General features: G+C 39.1%; 2 protein-coding genes across 3 annotated transcripts; one reads left to right on the top strand and one right to left on the bottom strand.

The window, feature by feature from the left end:
• Nucleotides 1-210: 210 nt before the first annotated feature.
• On the top strand, nucleotides 211-8,197 carry LOC146455062 (uncharacterized). 2 transcript variants are annotated; one of them, XM_085094643.1, is made up of 4 exons: nucleotides 211-287; nucleotides 907-937; nucleotides 7,030-7,218; nucleotides 8,029-8,197. In XM_085094643.1, the coding sequence occupies exons 1-4, from the start codon at nucleotides 240-242 to the stop codon at nucleotides 8,064-8,066; spliced, it is 306 nt and encodes a 101-aa protein (XP_084950769.1). In that variant the 5' UTR covers nucleotides 211-239; the 3' UTR covers nucleotides 8,067-8,197. The 2 variants fall into 2 exon arrangements, with proteins under 2 accessions (XP_084950769.1, XP_084950770.1); XM_085094644.1 differs by lacking the exons at nucleotides 211-287; nucleotides 907-937 and adding exons at nucleotides 5,497-5,582; nucleotides 6,203-6,233.
• A 3,116-nt stretch (nucleotides 8,198-11,313) lies between these two features.
• On the bottom strand, nucleotides 11,314-12,051 carry LOC146455061 (uncharacterized). The gene has a single exon (XM_085094721.1). The coding sequence runs from the start codon at nucleotides 12,049-12,051 to the stop codon at nucleotides 11,314-11,316; it is 738 nt and encodes a 245-aa protein (XP_084950847.1).
• Between the last annotated feature and the right edge of the window lie 5,784 nt (nucleotides 12,052-17,835).

Here is a 17,835-nt window from a genome sequence, read left to right as displayed (position 1 = left end):
TCTACTTTCGACGGCCTGAAAATTTGTTGCGTACGGAGATGATGACATGTGCAACATGAATTCGTAACTTACAATGAAGGATTTGTTGCGCGACAAGTTGTACAAAAAAGATACCCGTATTAATAAGCTTTTAGATGAAAGCATACAAGTTTTGTATTTTTTAGAAGTGTAGTATGGAATCTCGTTATCATTTACTTTAACGCTTTTTACAGAACTTCAAAAAGGAGGAAAAAAAGACAATGCGGGGTGTTCTCACGTTTCGCCTTTTAACAAGCCTCCTTGGAACTGTAAGTAACAGTGAAAAGTTATTGAAGTAACTTTGATTTACTTTTTAGCTGCTTTACCTCTTACTGAAAGAACCAGAGTGGCGGCAACTTAACTTGCAAAGTACTGTCCAATGGCTTTAGACAAAGTGTAGATCATACTATAACATTTTGAACATAGACTTATAAAAGTTGAGACCGCTTGCAAGTACAAGATAATGTCCGACACAAAGAATGTTTCTCTTTAATCTTTGAAAAGCCAATTAATCTCCCACAACTGAGGAAAAAAGTGCCAAGTAGCTTTCCGTCAACAGCTACAACCGATCTTGTTTAAACAAACAAAGAAAACCCAAGTTTTTCCAATGGAACAGGAGTCGAACCTACTACCTCAGCTCCGATTACTAGTTCGGATGCTCTACGACTGAGCTATTGGAGATTTGTGGGAGCTTAGCCATTAAACTAGTTTCTGATTTTTTTTTTTCGAGTATGCTTGTGTCACTAATACAGCATTCTTATTTATTCAGCACCACTTTTACCTCATAGCAAAGATCTTTTATCAGATGGGTACATTGTAGATTTATTTCAGTTAGAAAATTTCGAGCTTTTTAATACTTGATATTTTACTTTATCTTCATACCATCAGGTCTTCCCGATGTCAAGGAATCAACGCAGAGGTACTGAAACTTATTTCAGTTTATCAATAGACGTAAATACGTCTGTCAAATTAAATTTTGATGAAATGTAACCTCACTTCTTCTCCCAAGTAAATCAGGACTTTCAAATGTTTATATGGTTTTGACTTATTCACAATCCTCATTATCTAATAGAAAAAAATTAGTGACAAAAATGAATAAATATGAGTTGAAACAAGAAAAACATAATTCTTCAGTAACAACAATTTGCTTTAGTCATTGACTTAAACATCAGACATGAAAATGTTTTTAGTTGAATTACTTTTCCTAAAATTTTCATTTGCTCCTGAAGTAAAAGAGACCACTTGCATTTCCTCCGATGATGATCAGCTCTATTAGCTTCGCGGCCACCTTTACACTAAATCATCGCGATCCACCAATTTTAATTGTTAAAAACTAGAGAGGATAATTTTATCCAGCGGGTAAGTCGATATTCAGCGGATAAAATGTATTGCTTGGAGTACATTTTATCCGCTGGATAGCGATATATTCACTCGATACGCTCTTTGAACAACCAAGGCCTGACGTTTGCGTTTCTCGCCGAATTTTGAAGAATGATGTATTTTACAGAGTTGCGCATACCTTTCTCTGTTTTTTGCTTGAATATGTAGGACATACAAGGTTATCTCCTGTAACTTCTACACAAAATTATATCCGTAGTAAAGACGGAGTCGATGTATGACGGTGAACCTAATGATGATGATGAATATTCCACGGCAGCAGACTCAGACACAGAGGCAGGGATGGCGCTGTGGTGGGAGCACTCGCCTCCCACCAATGTGGCCCGGGTTCAATTGCCGGACTCGGCGTCATATATGAGTTGAGTTTGTTGTTGGTTCTCGCCCTTGCTCCGGGGGGTTTGTCTCTGGGTACTCCGGTTTTCCCCTCTCCTCAAAAACCAACACTTCTAAATTCCAATTCGATCTGGAAAGTGTCTCCAATTAGTGCTCTGCGCTAAATACGTTGACACTTTAATAAAGTGATTTATTTTTTTATTATTTGACTTACAACTGTGTTAACAATTCCAGGGCGGTCAAAAGAGGACCCAAGATCCAAAGTCTTGGCGATGTCATATTATTGTCCTAGTGATATTGTGCTCGAAGATCCAGTGTTATGCGATAGACTGTATTGCGAAGATCACGGAGATTGTGCAGATGACGAAGTATGCTGTGAAGAAGAAGGTGTATAAGGCTGCAAAGTGTGTTGGACCGCAGGTAGTGTGAGAAGTAATTTCAATTTTCAATTTATCACAACCAAGAGCCAGAGATAAGGGTTCTATCGTTATTACCTAATAATGATAGTACGAAAGGAACAATAGAAAGGCATGAAAGAATGTGGTGACGAAGACTTAAGAGAAATCACCGAGGATTGGTTGTCTAGAAACAGAATCCGCCTAGCGCCCGTCTTCACACTAGACGAATTCTGAGACGCATAAATAGAAGCTGCTACTGCGAAACTTTCGCCTCGTGATCGTTCGCACTCCCAGGGGTATTTTGCGTGTCTATTACGGTAGCAAAGTCAAGAGAAAAAGCCAATTATACAAAGTGTGATTATAAATCTATCTTACTTGTTTTGATTTGACATTATTAGTCACTCAGTGCAGTAGTCTTACAGACTGGTGGTTGAAATAAGTCAAAGGAGTATTGCATTTTCTGATAATACTGAACATTACACTGACGATTCACCTTTCCTATTATCCTTTGATTATTTGTTTTTGTTGTTGTTGTTATTTTTTTTTTCAGTGAAATATCCCTCTTGGAGGAGGCGATGAGTTCATGAACAATGCCGCTGCTTTGCCGAATTCATTATAGAAATGACAATAACGCTGATGCCAAAGTTATATTTTAAATACGATGTAATATAAATAAAAGAAGGTGAGCACTGTATATCTGTGCAAAAGGGGAAATAAAATATGAAAAACAATAACTTTGGTGAACGTTTCTTTCCAGCCAGCGTCTCTATCCTGCGAAACAAACATTTCCGTAGGTTTTTCCGCGTTTTGGCTGTTCACGTGCAGAAATTGGGAAGAGAGCGACGAAAAACGTACAAAACATCAGACAAACGCTTGATACGCAGGCTATCAGTGCCGCTGCGCTTGTATTGTTACCCTTTGATCTGTCTAGACGCTTTTCAAAGTCGTAAGTTAATTCTTCTTCACTTTTCTCTGCGCCCGCCTGGCTCGAGTGCTTTGCGCTGAGAAATTTTCAAAACAAACCCTGAATACGAAGGGTTCGATTTTTGGGTAGAATTTTTTTTAAAGGCGATTTTATCTCTAAGAAATCTAACAAGATAGAAACCCTGGAGGTAGGGGAAGGCCAGGGATGGAAAGAGCACCACTTAGTAACAGACAATACAAATCTTCGAACTGTAATTTTTAATAAGCATCGATTTGAATTGAATTGAATAAGCATCGATTTGAATTGAATTGAATTTTGATAAATATTTCAAAACTAAAATTAACGAGAAAAACGTTTCTCTTCGTTTCGATGACTTCATGTCATCATTGTCAAATGTCGAAAAATTAACATAGATGGTATATCAACAAAAATGGAAGTGTGACAAGGAACATGTAAATTATATTCCAGGATAAATACAGAAGAAAATTTAGTTGTTTAATGTTTTAATGGTCAATCTTTTTTCGTTCTCAAGCTCAAATTACATTTACATGTTGCTTTTCACACTTCCATTTCTGTACATATATATCCCACCTGCATTAATTTGTTCACATTTGACAATGATGACATGACGTCGGCGAAGCGTCGTGTTACGGTTTCACAGCTGTAATTTGTACCAGGAATATCCGCTCAATTTTTGGTGCCCTTTTACAATTCTTAGGTTGCATTGTCAAGGTTACCTTCGTTTACTGTTTATTTTCGATCCTTTGAATGCTAAAATAGTAATGCTTTTAAAAACGGATTTGGTTTAACAATTGCCAAGTGAAAATTGCAAAAACTAACGAACTTTGGACTGTACAGCGCCACTCACTACAGGTAGATTTAATGTACGGTTCATCTTGTGCATTTTATATTTTTTTTTCAAAATTTATTTGTACCGCACCACTTTTTAACGTGTCCGTACCATTTTTATTATTATTTGTTTTTTCATTTTCGTGCAAACGGCCCTTAAAGTAGCTTATCAAGTTATCTTTTTTCCTGATTTATCGACTCCTTAAGGCATTTACTACTATAATCCAAGTTATTCTGACGAGAGTGATTTAGTGAAATTTTTTATCAAGCAAGAACCGGCTGCATTTGACAATCGTTTGAGTCTACAAACAAAAACACGTAAAATGTGTGACTGATTAAAATAAAATATATCGATGAAACCCTGGTATTTTCCTGTAATGGCTTTTTTGAAATAAAAAAAATGACTGATTTGTACCGTATTGATATTTTGCTAGCCATACAGTAGATTTAGAGCATTTAATAGAGAGAATTAAAATCACGTTCTCGTCAAACGGCAAATACGAGATTCGCGTTTATGTTTTCGTCAAAAAAATTAGAAAACAGACGAGAATAGAGCAAAAATAATTCTGACCTTTCATGCTAACGAAAAACTACCCAATCTTACTGAGAAACTGAAAACATCGAGCGGCAAATGTGGTGTAAACATGATCACGTGATCATTCCTGAAGTGTGGAGTGACTATTCATAAGAAAATTGCTAGGTGAATCTCGTGCAAATTATTCCTACAAGAACGACATAAGCAAATACTCCATCAAGCAAGAATGACTTAATGAAATTCTATATCAAGCTAGATTGCAGCTGTATTTGACAATCGTTTGGGTCCACTGACAAAAATTACATATAATGTGACTGATTGAAATGAAAACTAGAAAAACATCTAGGTATTTCCGTGAAGTATCAGTCAAGACTTTGCCTTGTTTTTGCTAATCATAATAAATTTAGAATATACGCATATTAATTCTCTGTGAGAAGTGTTATTTCTTGGCTCTCGTTAAATTACTAATCTCGTACAAACTATTTTTGCTAAAATATTCCATTTTCAGTTCACGGCTGGTTCGCTATACAGACAAATGTATGAAAAGTTCAAAACACAACTGGACGCTTTCTGTCACAGCTATATCCCTCTAATTTTTTTCTTAAAATGCTTTTCCTAGTGCCAAAAGTTTCCAATACAAGAATTTTTCAGAAGCGATGTTTTACGGAAAATTATTTGACATCGGATTTCCATACAAACACTGTTATTTCAAGCCTGTTTGCCTACCCGTCAAAATGGCGTCGAAAACCGTGATAAGGCCTATTCACATTGCCCTATTGCCCGTATAACATGTTACGCGCGGAGCAACGTTTTCAAATAACATAAAATAGACGCCATTTCTACTTTCGACGGCCTGAAAATTTGTTGAGTACGTAGATGATGACAGGCGCAACATAAATTCGCAACTTACAATGAAGGATTTGTTGCGCGACAAGTTGTACAAAAAAGATACCCCTATTTATTAGCTTTTAGTTGAAAACATACAAGCTTTGTATTATTTTAGAAGTGTAGTATGGAATGTCGTTATCATTAACTTTAACGCTTTTTACAGAACTTCAAAAAGGAGGAACAAAAGACAATGCGGAGTGTTCTCACGTTTCTCCTTTTAACAAGCCTCCTTGGAACTGTAAGTAACAGTGAAAAGTTATTGAAGTAACTTTGATTTACTTTTTAGCTGCTTTACCTCTTAAAAGGAGCAGAGTGGCGGGAACGTAACTTGCAAAGTACTGTCCAGTGGGTTTTAGTCAAATTGTCGAATATATTATACATTTTGACTGTAGACTGTAGATCACTGTAGACTGTTTATACCGCTTGCAAGTACAAGATAATGTCCGACACAAGCATGTTTCTCTTTAATCTTTAAAAAGGAACTCAATCACTCACAACGGAGGAAAATACTGCCAAGCACCTTTCCGTCAAAAGCTCCAACCGATCTTGTTTAAACAAACAATGAAAACAGAAGTTCATCCAAACAGTAGTCGAACCTATGACCTCAGTTCCGATTACTAGTTCGGATGCTCTACCACTGAACTATACGAGATTTGTGGGAGCTTAGCTATTAAACTAGGTTACGATTTTTTTTTTCGAGTATGCTTGTGTCTTTAATACATCATACTTATTTATTCAGCACCACATTTATTCCATAGCAAAGATCTTTTATCAGATGGGCACAGTGTAGATTTCATTCAATTAAAAAAGTTCGATCGTTTTAATACTTAATATTTTACTTTATTTCCATACCATCAGTTCTTCCCGAAGGCAAAGAATCAACGCATAGGTACAGAAACTTATTTCAGTTTATCAATAGACGTAAATACGTCTGTCAATTTAAATTTTGATGAAATGTAACCTTACTTGTTCTCCCACGTAAATCAAAGACTTGCAAAATTAATATTTATATGGTTTTGACTTACCCATTATCTAATAGAAAAAAATAGTGAAAAAAAATGAATCAGTACGAGTTGAAACAAGAAAAACATTATTCTTCAATAAAAACCATTTGCTTTTCATTGACTCAAACATCAGACATGAAAATGTATTTATTTGATTTCCTAACATCTTCATTTGGTCCTGAAGTACAGAAACCATTTGCCTTTCCTCTGATGATGATCAGCTCTATAAGCTTCGCCGCGGGCCACCTTCACACTAAATAATCACGATCAACTGCCCCAAGTTGTTCAAAACTAGAGCGGATAACTTTATGCAGCGGGTAAGTCGATATCCAGCGGATAAAATATATTGCATGGAGTACATTTTGTCCGCTGGATAGCGATATATTCACTCGATACGCTCTCTGAGCAACCGAGGCCTGACGTTTGCGTTTCTCGCCGAATTTTGAAGAATGATATATTTTAGAGAGTTGCCCATACCTTTCTCTGTTTTTTTTCGCTTGAATATGGAGGACATACACGGTTAAGTCCTGTAACTTCCACATAAAATTATATCAGTAGTAAAAACGGCGATGATGTATGACGATGGTATTAAGAATGATCGATAATTATAATCGTGAACCTAATGATGATGATGATGATAACTTGATTTTATAACTGTGATAACTGTTTTAACAACTTCAGGGCTGTCAAAAGAGGACCCAAGATCCCAAGTCTTGGCGAAGAGGTTTTGTATTTGTCCCAGTGATATTGTGCTCGATGATCCAGCGTTATGCGATACACAGCATTGCGCAGATGACGAAGCTTGTGCAAGAGACTTAACATGCTGTGACGTACATGGTGTATACGGTTGCAAGTTGTGTGTGAAACCAGGTAATGTGACAAGTACTTTCAATCAATTTATCAGGGGCACCCAACGACAGTTTTCTCTCAGATCCTTTGAAACGCTATTTTAGACTATCTGGAGTGCCTTTAAAGCTCTGTAAGTTCATTTCAGGCCGCGCTATAATATTTTTATCTGTTCGGTCATTCTAGGGCAACTTGAGTCTTTTCGAAATTACCAGGGCATCTTTGACCATTTCCCGAAAACCTTATGCCTTATTTCCTTCCCGAAAATCTTAGCTGACCTTTTTTTCGGCACTCGAAACGACATTTGTTTTCCATATCACAAAAGTTCGAAGTGAAAATTCCCTTTAGAAAATTGTAGGGGATTAAGGGCCTTCCGAACAGATAATTTACCGAAACGATCCGTTGGGTGCCCCTGATTTATGACAACCAAGAGCCAGACATAAGTTTTCTTGATATTACTTAATAACGATAGTACGAAAGCAACAATAGAAAGGCATGATAGAAAGTGGTGACGAAGGCTTAAGAGAAATCACCGAAGATTGTTAGTCAAGAAACAGAATCCGCCGAGCGCCCGTCTTCACACTAGACCAATTGTGAGACGCATAAATAGAAGCTGCTCCGTCGAAATTTTTGCCCGTGTTCGTTCGCACTTCCAGAGGTATTTTGCGTGTCTAATAGTGTGCTTATAAAGCTATCTTACTTGTTTAGTGACTGCAGTGGTCTTACAGACTGGTGGGTGAAATAAGTCATACGACTATTTCATTTTCTGATAATACTGAAAATTACACTGGGGATTGACCTTCGATTATTTGTTGTTGTTAATTTTTTTTGCAGAGGAATTTGAGTTTCCAGACATTTGGCGGAGGGGATGAGTTCATGAAAAATGCCGCTACTTTGATGAAATCATTATAGAAATGACAATAATGCTGACATCAAAGTAATATATAAAATACGATTTAATACAAAAAGAAGGTTAGCACTGTATATCTGTGCAAAAGGGAAAATAAAATATGAAAAACAATAACTTTTGTGTACGTTTCTTTTCAGTCGGTGCTCTGGGCTGCAAAGCAAACATTTCTGTAGGTTTTTTCGCGTTGTTCGCTGTTTGACCGTGCGGAAATTAGGACAAGAGCGACGAAACATGTACAAAACATCAGTCAAAGGCTTGATCAGCAGGCTAAAATTTCTCTTTTTTTTCTGAACTATGATAATCTAGACGCTTCTAAAAAGCCTTTTTTTCTTCTGCGCCCGCCTTGCTCGAGTGCTTGACGCTGGGAAACTTTGAAAACAAACTTAAAGCTAAGGTTTAGATTTATGGGGAGAATTATTTGCGATTTTAGTTCTAAGATATCTGATAAGCTAATAACCCCAGAGAGGAGGGGTGGGGAGAGGAATTTTTAAGAACAGGCTGACGGGTGTGTGTCGCGATACAGACATTCGTGAGCCACGGTAACCGGAAGTTACATTACCCGGAAGTCTAATGTTTCCTTTTTTGGCGTGGTTTACCACCTTGCCACGGACAGAAAAAGCTCTTGTTAATGACAGTGGCTTGAAGTTACAAACGCGATGGCGTAAAGGGAAAATTCAATTTCCGGTTGCCGTCCGTGGCTCAAAAACGTCTGTGCTTTTATTCTCCCTTATAATGTGTCTCTTTTTCAATAGTTACTAAAATGTGGTGGCAAATGTTCCACAACAATTCCTCAAATAGGTTTACTTGGTGCACGGGAAAGTGAAAACCGGACAGAAAATTCTCTGGTACCTAAGGATATGCCACGGGCCATTTCCGAGTTCGTTTTACCTCAGTTTTCACCTTAGTGAATGAATATGAGATTGACTTTTCATGTGGCGGTAAATCAAACCGTTTTCATTTAAATGAGAGCGGAATGAGCAATTCGGAAATAGCCTACTATTTTCGTTACCCTTGAAATGCTCTACAGGGAGTGATTTTAAAATGCGGAATCTTGTTTGTCTGAAATGTCAGCCGTCTCCTCCCACTAACCCGCAGGGGGCGCGGTTAGCGGTTTCACGTTAGCCGTCTGCCCATATTTGGGACTTAAGATCCACGGGTGATAACACTGGTGAAGTTTAAGAAATTAGTACAAAAACAAGATGGCTGCTGTTCGAAGGTGAGATGTGAATTTTGATAGGTTTGTTGGATTTTATTGATTAATGAGAGCAGAACACTAAATCACTGACCCTCTTTAAATCAGACAAGACTACAAAGATCTGGTGGACGTTATGCAGCTGGATAACAGCAGTTCTGAAGGCTCGTCTTCGAGCGATGAAGATCTCGATTTCTTATTTCTAGTATGCATTCACATATCATCAGAAATCTGCTGTTATTTTACTTTGTTTATCATAGTTTAACCACAAAGTAATCCGACTGGCAAAACAGTTCCAGCAACAAATAGCCGGCTGCCATGTTTGTTTTCAATTCATTCTTTCGTTCACCTCTATTGTAGCTAAGAAATCGTCTTCAAAATTACGTTTCTATGAAAAAGAACTCGATAAATAATAAGCGAAATAGTCACTAATAAGTAGTATTTCCCCTCAAACGCGGGATTGTGATGTTTTAGGGTGCAAAAAAACTTGCGGTAAATCACTTACCTCTAGAGCGTGGCCTTGTCGTTCAAACGTGAACCTCAAACCGCAAACCTGACGGTAAGGCACTGGTCATATCGCGCGGCCATCGCGCTTGTGAATCGTATCCAAGAACTTGTCATGAACAGATGCTTCGTTTGCTAACACGCCAATGCTCTCTTACTCCCAGAATTTCTTCATTTCTTCCACTAACGGGTCTCCGTGTTTTTTTCTCTGAAACGGCCCCGAAAGGATGCGACGTGTCAAGTCTTAGAGTGTGGCAGGTTGTCAGATTCACTTCAGATTCAGCACTCAGTTCTTGGGGTAAGGGACCGGATAGTACCCATCCAAGAGTCGTTTCATGGCGACAGGACCAAATTCCTCCCGTTTCAGATCTCCGGTAAAGAAACACCAATAGATGTCATTTCCAAGCAAGATATCCACTTCTGAGCCGCAATCCACGACTGGGTAATCCGCGAGTTCTAAATCAACCAAATGTCTGTAAGACTGTTGGGCAAGTTGCACTGATTGATCCTTTAGAGGGCTGCAAATTAGGGGAACTACATGCGCAGTCATCTGAACTGTCGAGCTGTCTACACCAAGTCCTTTGATACAGAAGCCCTTTATACAGATCTCCATTTAAACCAGCTACGCTGAATTGGAATTTCTGTTTAAATAATGTTTATAAATAAATAAATAGAATTCAACGACATCGCATTCTTTCAGTTGCTCATTCTCCTGCCCGAAAGTCTTGATAAGAAGCTTCTCGGATTTAACAGCCGATAGATTAAGCTTGTTCCTGGCATGTTCGGTCATATAGCTTCGGTGACTTCCACTATCAAACAAGATTCGCATAGTGAGACCAGTGTGGAGCTGATTAACGCTAGACACCTCGCCAATAGCAGTTTGCAGAAGGAGAGACGTATTCGAGTCTACGTACACGGTTGTTAAAGAATTCCTTTCCTGGACTTCTCTTCGGCCAGACACTTCTGTTAATATGGCACTGCCTCCCTCTTGACGCGCAGTTGTACATTTGGCATTGCCGCAAATAGACACATGATGTTTTCCTGAGCAATCATGACACGTGGTGCTAGAAGGGCAATTCCGCGCTAGATGACAGCGACGCAAGCACAAGAAACAACGCCCTTGTTGTTTTAATAGATTTCTTCTCGCTCCAATATCAGTTATTGTGGTACAACGTGCGCTGGGGTGCTTCTGTCTGCAGTAAGTACAACTCACAGACTTCTCTTCTGACTGTGTTACTAAAGCAGATGCGGTAGAGGGGCCTGATCTACCCTTAATAAATCTCCCGACATTCGACTTCACTGGGGTCACAACTGGCTCAGACAAGTTGTTTCCAATCAGTTCACAGCGCTCCATTGCTTCAATTTCGCTGTCAAAGGCCCTTAAGAGTACATCTAAGTCCCACTGTTCTTTATCTATGGACTTTGAAATTATTAAGCACAGATTTGCTGGTAGTTTCTCCATCAGAAGGAGTATCAACAACCTCCCATAAGATTCACTTTCCACCCCTATAGCTTAAAGAGCGCGAATGTGGGCCTCAACTTGATCGTAAAGATCCCTTAGACGTTTCAAGTTACTGTCAGATGCTACTGCTGCTATCTTAACGAGAATTTCCATATGAGCATTGATAATAACTTGTGGTTGCCCGAAACGCTTCTTTAGAATGTTTTTCCCCGCTTCATAATTATCGGCTATTAAAGGAAGACCACGAATGGGTGCGGCAGCCGTACCTTCCACTAAGGTTTTAAGATATTTGAACTTATCAACATCTGACAGCGCTTGGTTCTCGTCCACGGCACTTACGAATGAATTCCAAAAGGGAGAGAAAAGCATGGGATCCCCATGGAACCTTTTCAGAGAAATCTTAGGTAGTTTTGTCTTTACCCCAAGGCCATAACTAAACGAATTAGAAGTTACAGAATGAGAGTTGAACTTATCTGAATTGTTCTCCACTTCTGCAAGGAGCACCTCGTCTATCTTCACCATCATTTCATGAATAGACTCTCTGAAATTTCCTGTTTCTTCTATTTCTGCTTCGATTTGATCCTCTTTAAGTAGACCGAGGATTTCGTCATCTAGACTTCCAAGAATCTTGAGTTTCTCTTCAAGAGCAACCCGATATGTTTTCAGCTGATTAACCACGGTGGGCTCGAAACGGTCGAGTAGAGATTGAATCCTTTCCAGAGTTTTCGTGACATATCCCTTATGTCCTCCTCGAATTTTCTTCTTCTTTTTCAGATCTTCGTCCCCCATTTTGTAGATGAAATCCCCTTCAGACGGCGACTTGTCGCTTCTCGATGAAAGTATCTGAAATAATCCTGAGACGGCGAGTTGTCGCTTCTCGATGAAAATTCTCAGAAATTCTTCTTTAGACGGCGACCATACGCTTCCCGGGTCTCGGCACCATGTTAAGAAAAAGTTCTCCTGGAATGGTAGGCTCAAAATCCAAATTTAATCCCAATAAATAAACGGGAAAATGGTAAACAACAAAGTGTGAAAAGAAACTGCAACTCTAGCAAAAAACTAAAAAACTTGTACGCGTCAACAAATCGTACGCACCATAAAAATTTGAAATATCGCGCGCGTGTCACGTGATCACGTGCGCGCAAAGTTCTCCGCAAGGGGGTAGTCTCAACTTTTCAAAGAATTCAAACATCCTGTTCAGTTTTCCAGTGCTGTAGCTATGTACAGATCCGTAAAGTGTACCATAGCTTCATATAGACAGGCTTAAAAGCACAAATGTTATTAACAGTGATCGTTCTGATCCGGAAATGCTGGGTAGTGCAACGTGACACCGTTAAAACAACAATTATCAACTATACCTCGATATAACGAATATTTTGGTTGTTTTCCGCAAATATCTTTCCTTTTAAAATTCAAGAAAATAGCCAAAAATCGAGTTTTTTAAAAATTTTGATGTAGACCACGTTACGAAAATCAATTGACATCACTAGAAAGAACACATTGAAAGTGGTAAAATTTAGCCAAGTTTAGGAATGTTGTCTTTAAAACAGCGTAGATACAGTTTCGTTAAGTTTGAGGCCAGTTTTACGGGCAATTTCCATACAAAAACGTCTGTGAAATCTCCTGAATTCACGGAACTGACATCATCGTGATTTTAAAAGACAAGATTCCGAAACTAGGACCTGTCTAGACTTCAAGGTGCCCGTGCCAGGACCCGGTACCCGGTCACTGGAAAGGACGCTGTACTCCTTGATGACCCAAAGAGAAATCGTTTCCGCATTCGTCCATTTATCGCCAGCCATTATATTGACTGTATCGCATTGAGGTACGAGGAAAAAGGGCGGCAACTGACAAAATCCTGTTCAGAGCAATGCCCTTGCCAAGGACCGGTGCCCGAGTACTCAGGCACCAAACGAAGAGTATGTTCAGACTATTACCCATGCCTGCGAGCTGTACCCGTTCATCTAGCCTGAACGGGGCCTTGTGCTCTTTCCAAAGGTGTCAATTGATTTTCGTTACCTGGTTGATAAAGGTCTACAGGACTGTTGGGCGTGAAGTAATTTTACTTGTGATTTTAACAAGCATCGCAAAGCTCCCAGTGATTTTCCAGTCCTGCTTTCATGCGACTCTGGCCTGTTTTACCCCCCACAGGGTTACCAATCCCCACGTGCACTGCCTTCCCTTAACATTTTCAAAGGTGCTGCGCTAACGGTTCGTAGGTTCACCAAACACATCTCGTTTTACAGATGGTTCACCTATTCTACCAACTGATTGCAAAATAATCGAGAAATAATTTATTAACTAGTAATAATCAAAGATTAGGGTGTGCGATTCCAGGCTCTCTCTCCTTTGCCAAGTTGGTGATGACGTCATCCGCCCCTGCAAAGTCTGCGGGGGATGCGAGATACGTGTCCCAGGATCCATTCATTCGTTGATTGTCCCATACAATCTCGACTCCAACCTGTTTTAGAAGTGCTTTCTTTCTACGTCGAACGCAATAATGTAATGAAAATGACAATCGAATTTAACTTACCACGAAATGATTCTCTGCCGATTGTCATGTGATCATGATCAGGTGATCATGTCAGCAAGGCATGTTGGGTATCGGCGACCAAAAATCCTTAAGTCGACTGTCAAGACAGATTCTCGACGGGAACTGAAAATTGTACACTATGGTTATCCATCTGGGCTGGAGTATGGAGTATGGAGTCAAAACAGTGGAATTAATGATTGGTTCATGCTTAGTGGCGTATATCGAGTTATGGATGCACGCAGGAAGTTTGGAGAGCGCGAGAGAAGCGTGAGAGTCGCTCGAGGTGTAGCCAAGAGCAACTCTAGCTTCTTGAGTGCTCTCCAAATTTCCCAAGTGCATCCATAACTCGATATACGCACAGCTAAAAGCATGAACCAATTCTTTTATAACATAGTGAAAATAAAGTAAACTATTCCTAAAAAACAGCTTTTTTCCTGATTAATTACAAAATTCTCTCTGTACAAAAAAAAAAAAGGTGAAAGTCGTTTCTCATATCGGTTTAATCTTAACGTTTCATTTAACTTCGACAAGCTCTTACAAATATACATTTTTTTATAGTGTTCTCTCTGTAAAAAGTTTTTTATAACATAGCGCGCGCATGCTTCCCTCATCTGAATTGCACACGTCATCGGATGAACGCACGGCCGTGCGTATGTTGAGAAATGTACCATGATGGCGCCAATATTCCATCTGTGATGACTTCAAAGAAGAACTCAAGTGACAGCAACTACTTCTACCACCTTTCGTGTACGCGATTCAATATGAGGGAATAAAAACATGTCACAACAGTTCGATTACAATGTCAAGGTTTGCTTTTACTAAAAGGTTTGTCTGAAAGGCACGTATCAGTGGGTTGAACAGGAAAGGGATTCGGGTCGGAGCGTGCCTCATTTAGCTTGTACGTGACCAAGAAACAACTCAGAGCGCACGTTTCCACTCAAAGAATCTACAGCTATATTCAAATTAAAAAATACATTTTTAGTCCTTTCTACTGGAAAAGTTGTCGGGCGGGAGTAAATGGAGGAAATATTTTTTATGGAAACCTTTTCCTTGATTAGTACTTTAATAACTTTTTATACACGATCCTTGTGGTTTAGTTGAAACAATATTCGGTTTAATCTCGTATTGCCTGAGTTCACCAGCAACCGAGTTACCAACGTTGGATGTAGCGGTACATTTTCATGGAATAAATAATGTTAATTGTCTGAACTGTAAACGGTTTAACTCTTTTAAGGACGTCTGTCTATCAGAGAAGATGTAGAGACCTAACTGCAAAATACCCGACCATTTATTTATTTATTTTTTTTATTTAAACAATATTTGAACACGGCATTTGCTCTAAGAGCAAATAAGTGCTCATCGAGAAAGCTTACGTCGTATCAACTAACCCGCATAAACACATGGCAGAGACGGACTAATTAAGTTCGTTTAGCAAATTTATATTTGCATGTCAATGGAAAAGAATAGATGCACTGTCATTTGTCTCGTTCTTTAAAGCTTTAACTGCATCTTAAAGGGGAAGTATCACCCGAATTTGATATCATTTCAAAATTAAAAAATGTTTGTCTGTCAACTACGACTGCTAGCCTGCGAACGCAGACGTATTGCGACAGCAGGAAACACGTGTGCGTTCGCAGGCTACTACCCTGCTAGCAGAAGTTTCCTTCTGGTAAGTCATGCACGAATTAAGTCGTTCGCGTCTCTAGTATTTCGCGTAGTCGGCTTGTTTTACTTCCCTCGTATTCCGGCTAAAAGACTTGCCAGAAAGAAACCTCTGCTAGCAGGGTATCTGTCAACAGGAACAAAAAAAAAATAATTGTCTAGACTGTCTAGGTTTTGCTATAAATTACAGTGGAACCTCGATTTAACGAAGTCGCTGGGGACCGGCCAAATTTGTTCGTTAAATCGAGGGTTCTTTATATCGAAAGCCTCGATATAACGAACTTGAGGGGAAACGATCAAAATGTTCGTTATATCGAGGTCATAGTTAATGATTGATTTGTAACACAGGTGACGTCTGCCACGGAATTCAATGCTGATGTCGAAATGCTATAGTGCCAATGTCTGTGAGATATAACAAGCCGTTGACTGTCTCTTTACCATAAGGATAAAAAGGATTTATTGACTGTTGATCTGTTCAGCGTTAATCTTCTGTCGCGTGTTGACATTGTAATTCGTTATATCGAGGTAGATTTTACGTTTGGGCTTCCGGATTATGTTCGTTTTATCGAGGTAATATTCCATACATTTTACTGTAACTTTGGCCGGGACATAGAATATAGTTCGTTATATCGAGGACTTCGTTAAATAGAGGTTCGTTAAATCGAGGTTCTACTGTATCACCCCAGTGCAATAATACTGTCGATTAGTGCCTCTGGCCAGACACAGAGTAGGTCGGAGTAGATTGAAATTGAAAGAATGTTAGGCTAACGTTTTTCAAGTTCTCGCATTTTTGTCTCCGAGATGCGCTAGAACAGATCACGAGTTGTTCCTCTCAAGAATTGAGTTGATTTTTGTCGTCTCATTATAGAATTAATTTGCAGCTAAGTGAAGGTCTTATTTCACCATTTTAACAAAAGAGGTCAAAAACGTCATGACACTTCCACTTTTACTTCCCTTTTAAGGCGGGGTTACACCTGAAAGCCGTTTTCACGCCGCTTAAAATCGGTAAAATGGAAATATCTTGTTCGCATTTCAAGCAATACAAAAACCCTCCACTCATTTCACAAATCAATGTTTTGGGGAGTTTTATGAATTTTTGGGTGATTTCTAGGTATATTTGGAAGGAAATAATTTTTCTCGAAGGATTGGTAAAATTAAAAGAAATAAGAAATGTTGAAGATTTAGGGATTTTCTAGTTAATAATTGATAGACGGACACCAAGTTAGTCCACTAGAAACCTGGGGTGCTCTTGCGTGGGTATCAACTGTCTGTTAGTGTTCCAAAAATCATTTTCTTTCTTCTATCCATTCTTAAAACCTCTTCAAATTTCACTCAAATTCAGGTAGAGCCCCGCCTTAAGCTTGTGTGAGTCGTAGCCATTCTTTGTAGGCATTACTTAAGCCGATCCAAAACCCACAAACGTAACAGAGCACTGCCGGAATTTTACCAACTGTAGCGGTCTCGCTCAAGTTAGAAATGAAAATCTCGCTCCCGGGTTGTCACACGCGCAGTCGAGAATACCAAGCCAAATTAGGTTACGATTCTTTCTTTATTGTTCCTTCGTATTCCTATTCTTGTGGCCTCAGGGCACTTATCGAAGCGGTCAACTGAAATGATTACATTAAGAAATTACCTAAATATTCGTTTCTTTTATAGCTAAAAATGATCACAATCCAAGCGCACGTGATATTGAAAAGAACTAAATAAAACAGTCAAGATCTAGTGAAACTAATGGAATAGAAACAACTTACGACCTACATAGCAATGTAATCTTAAACATAAGTAAGTTGTCGCTTACCAACGTTCGCGGGTCTTAATTTCTTCGGAGAATTTCGCTCTAGCTTGTCTTCTAGATCTTGATCTCAAGGGGTCTTAGTTTGAACTGAAACGCGAGCTATGGGCTATGCCTATCTATAATGTGGTAATCACGGCGGTAACATAAATCAAACCACAAAATATTTCGCGACGTATTTGATTCCAACGGAAGCGGTCACATGGCTCCCCTAAATTAATACCTTAATTTACTCTAACCACTATACCTTATTTGCAAACGATAACAAAAATTAAATTTTCTCACTGTTCATCTTATCTATCATCTTAATGTTCATGGCACTTATTAAGAGTTCTCTGATGGCTCCTCGACGGGGATTCCCGGTCTTCACTGATCTTCTGACATCAGCAGCACTAGCTTGTGGATTGGTCTTTCCAGCGTTGACAACGGCTGCCTTCTTCTTCCGTCTGGTGTCAGATTTGGATTGCCAACGTCTAGCATCACCTTCCGTACCAATCCATCCTGGTCTGGTTGGGCCTCAATAATACGACACATCTTCCACTGATTTCTTGGAGTATCTTCATCCTTGACTATCACGACGTCATTG

This window comes from Pavona decussata, unplaced genomic scaffold (genome assembly GCF_977016875.1).
Source record: "Pavona decussata unplaced genomic scaffold, jaPavDecu1.1 SCAFFOLD_286, whole genome shotgun sequence".
Lineage (NCBI taxonomy): Eukaryota > Metazoa > Cnidaria > Anthozoa > Scleractinia > Agariciidae > Pavona > Pavona decussata.
This window is presented reverse-complemented; position numbering and strand designations above follow the sequence as displayed.

Coding starts and splice junctions, on each gene's coding strand:
- LOC146455062 (XM_085094643.1), top strand. CDS start 240: ATGCGGGGTGTTCTCACGTTTCGCCTTTTAACAAGCCTCCTTGGAACT. Junction 288..906: donor TAACAAGCCTCCTTGGAACT/GTAAGTAACAGT, acceptor TCATACCATCAG/GTCTTCCCGATGTCAAGGAA. Junction 7,219..8,028: donor CAAGTTGTGTGTGAAACCAG/GTAATGTGACAA, acceptor TTTTTTTTGCAG/AGGAATTTGAGTTTCCAGAC.
- LOC146455061 (XM_085094721.1), bottom strand. CDS start 12,051: ATGGGGGACGAAGATCTGAAAAAGAAGAAGAAAATTCGAGGAGGACAT.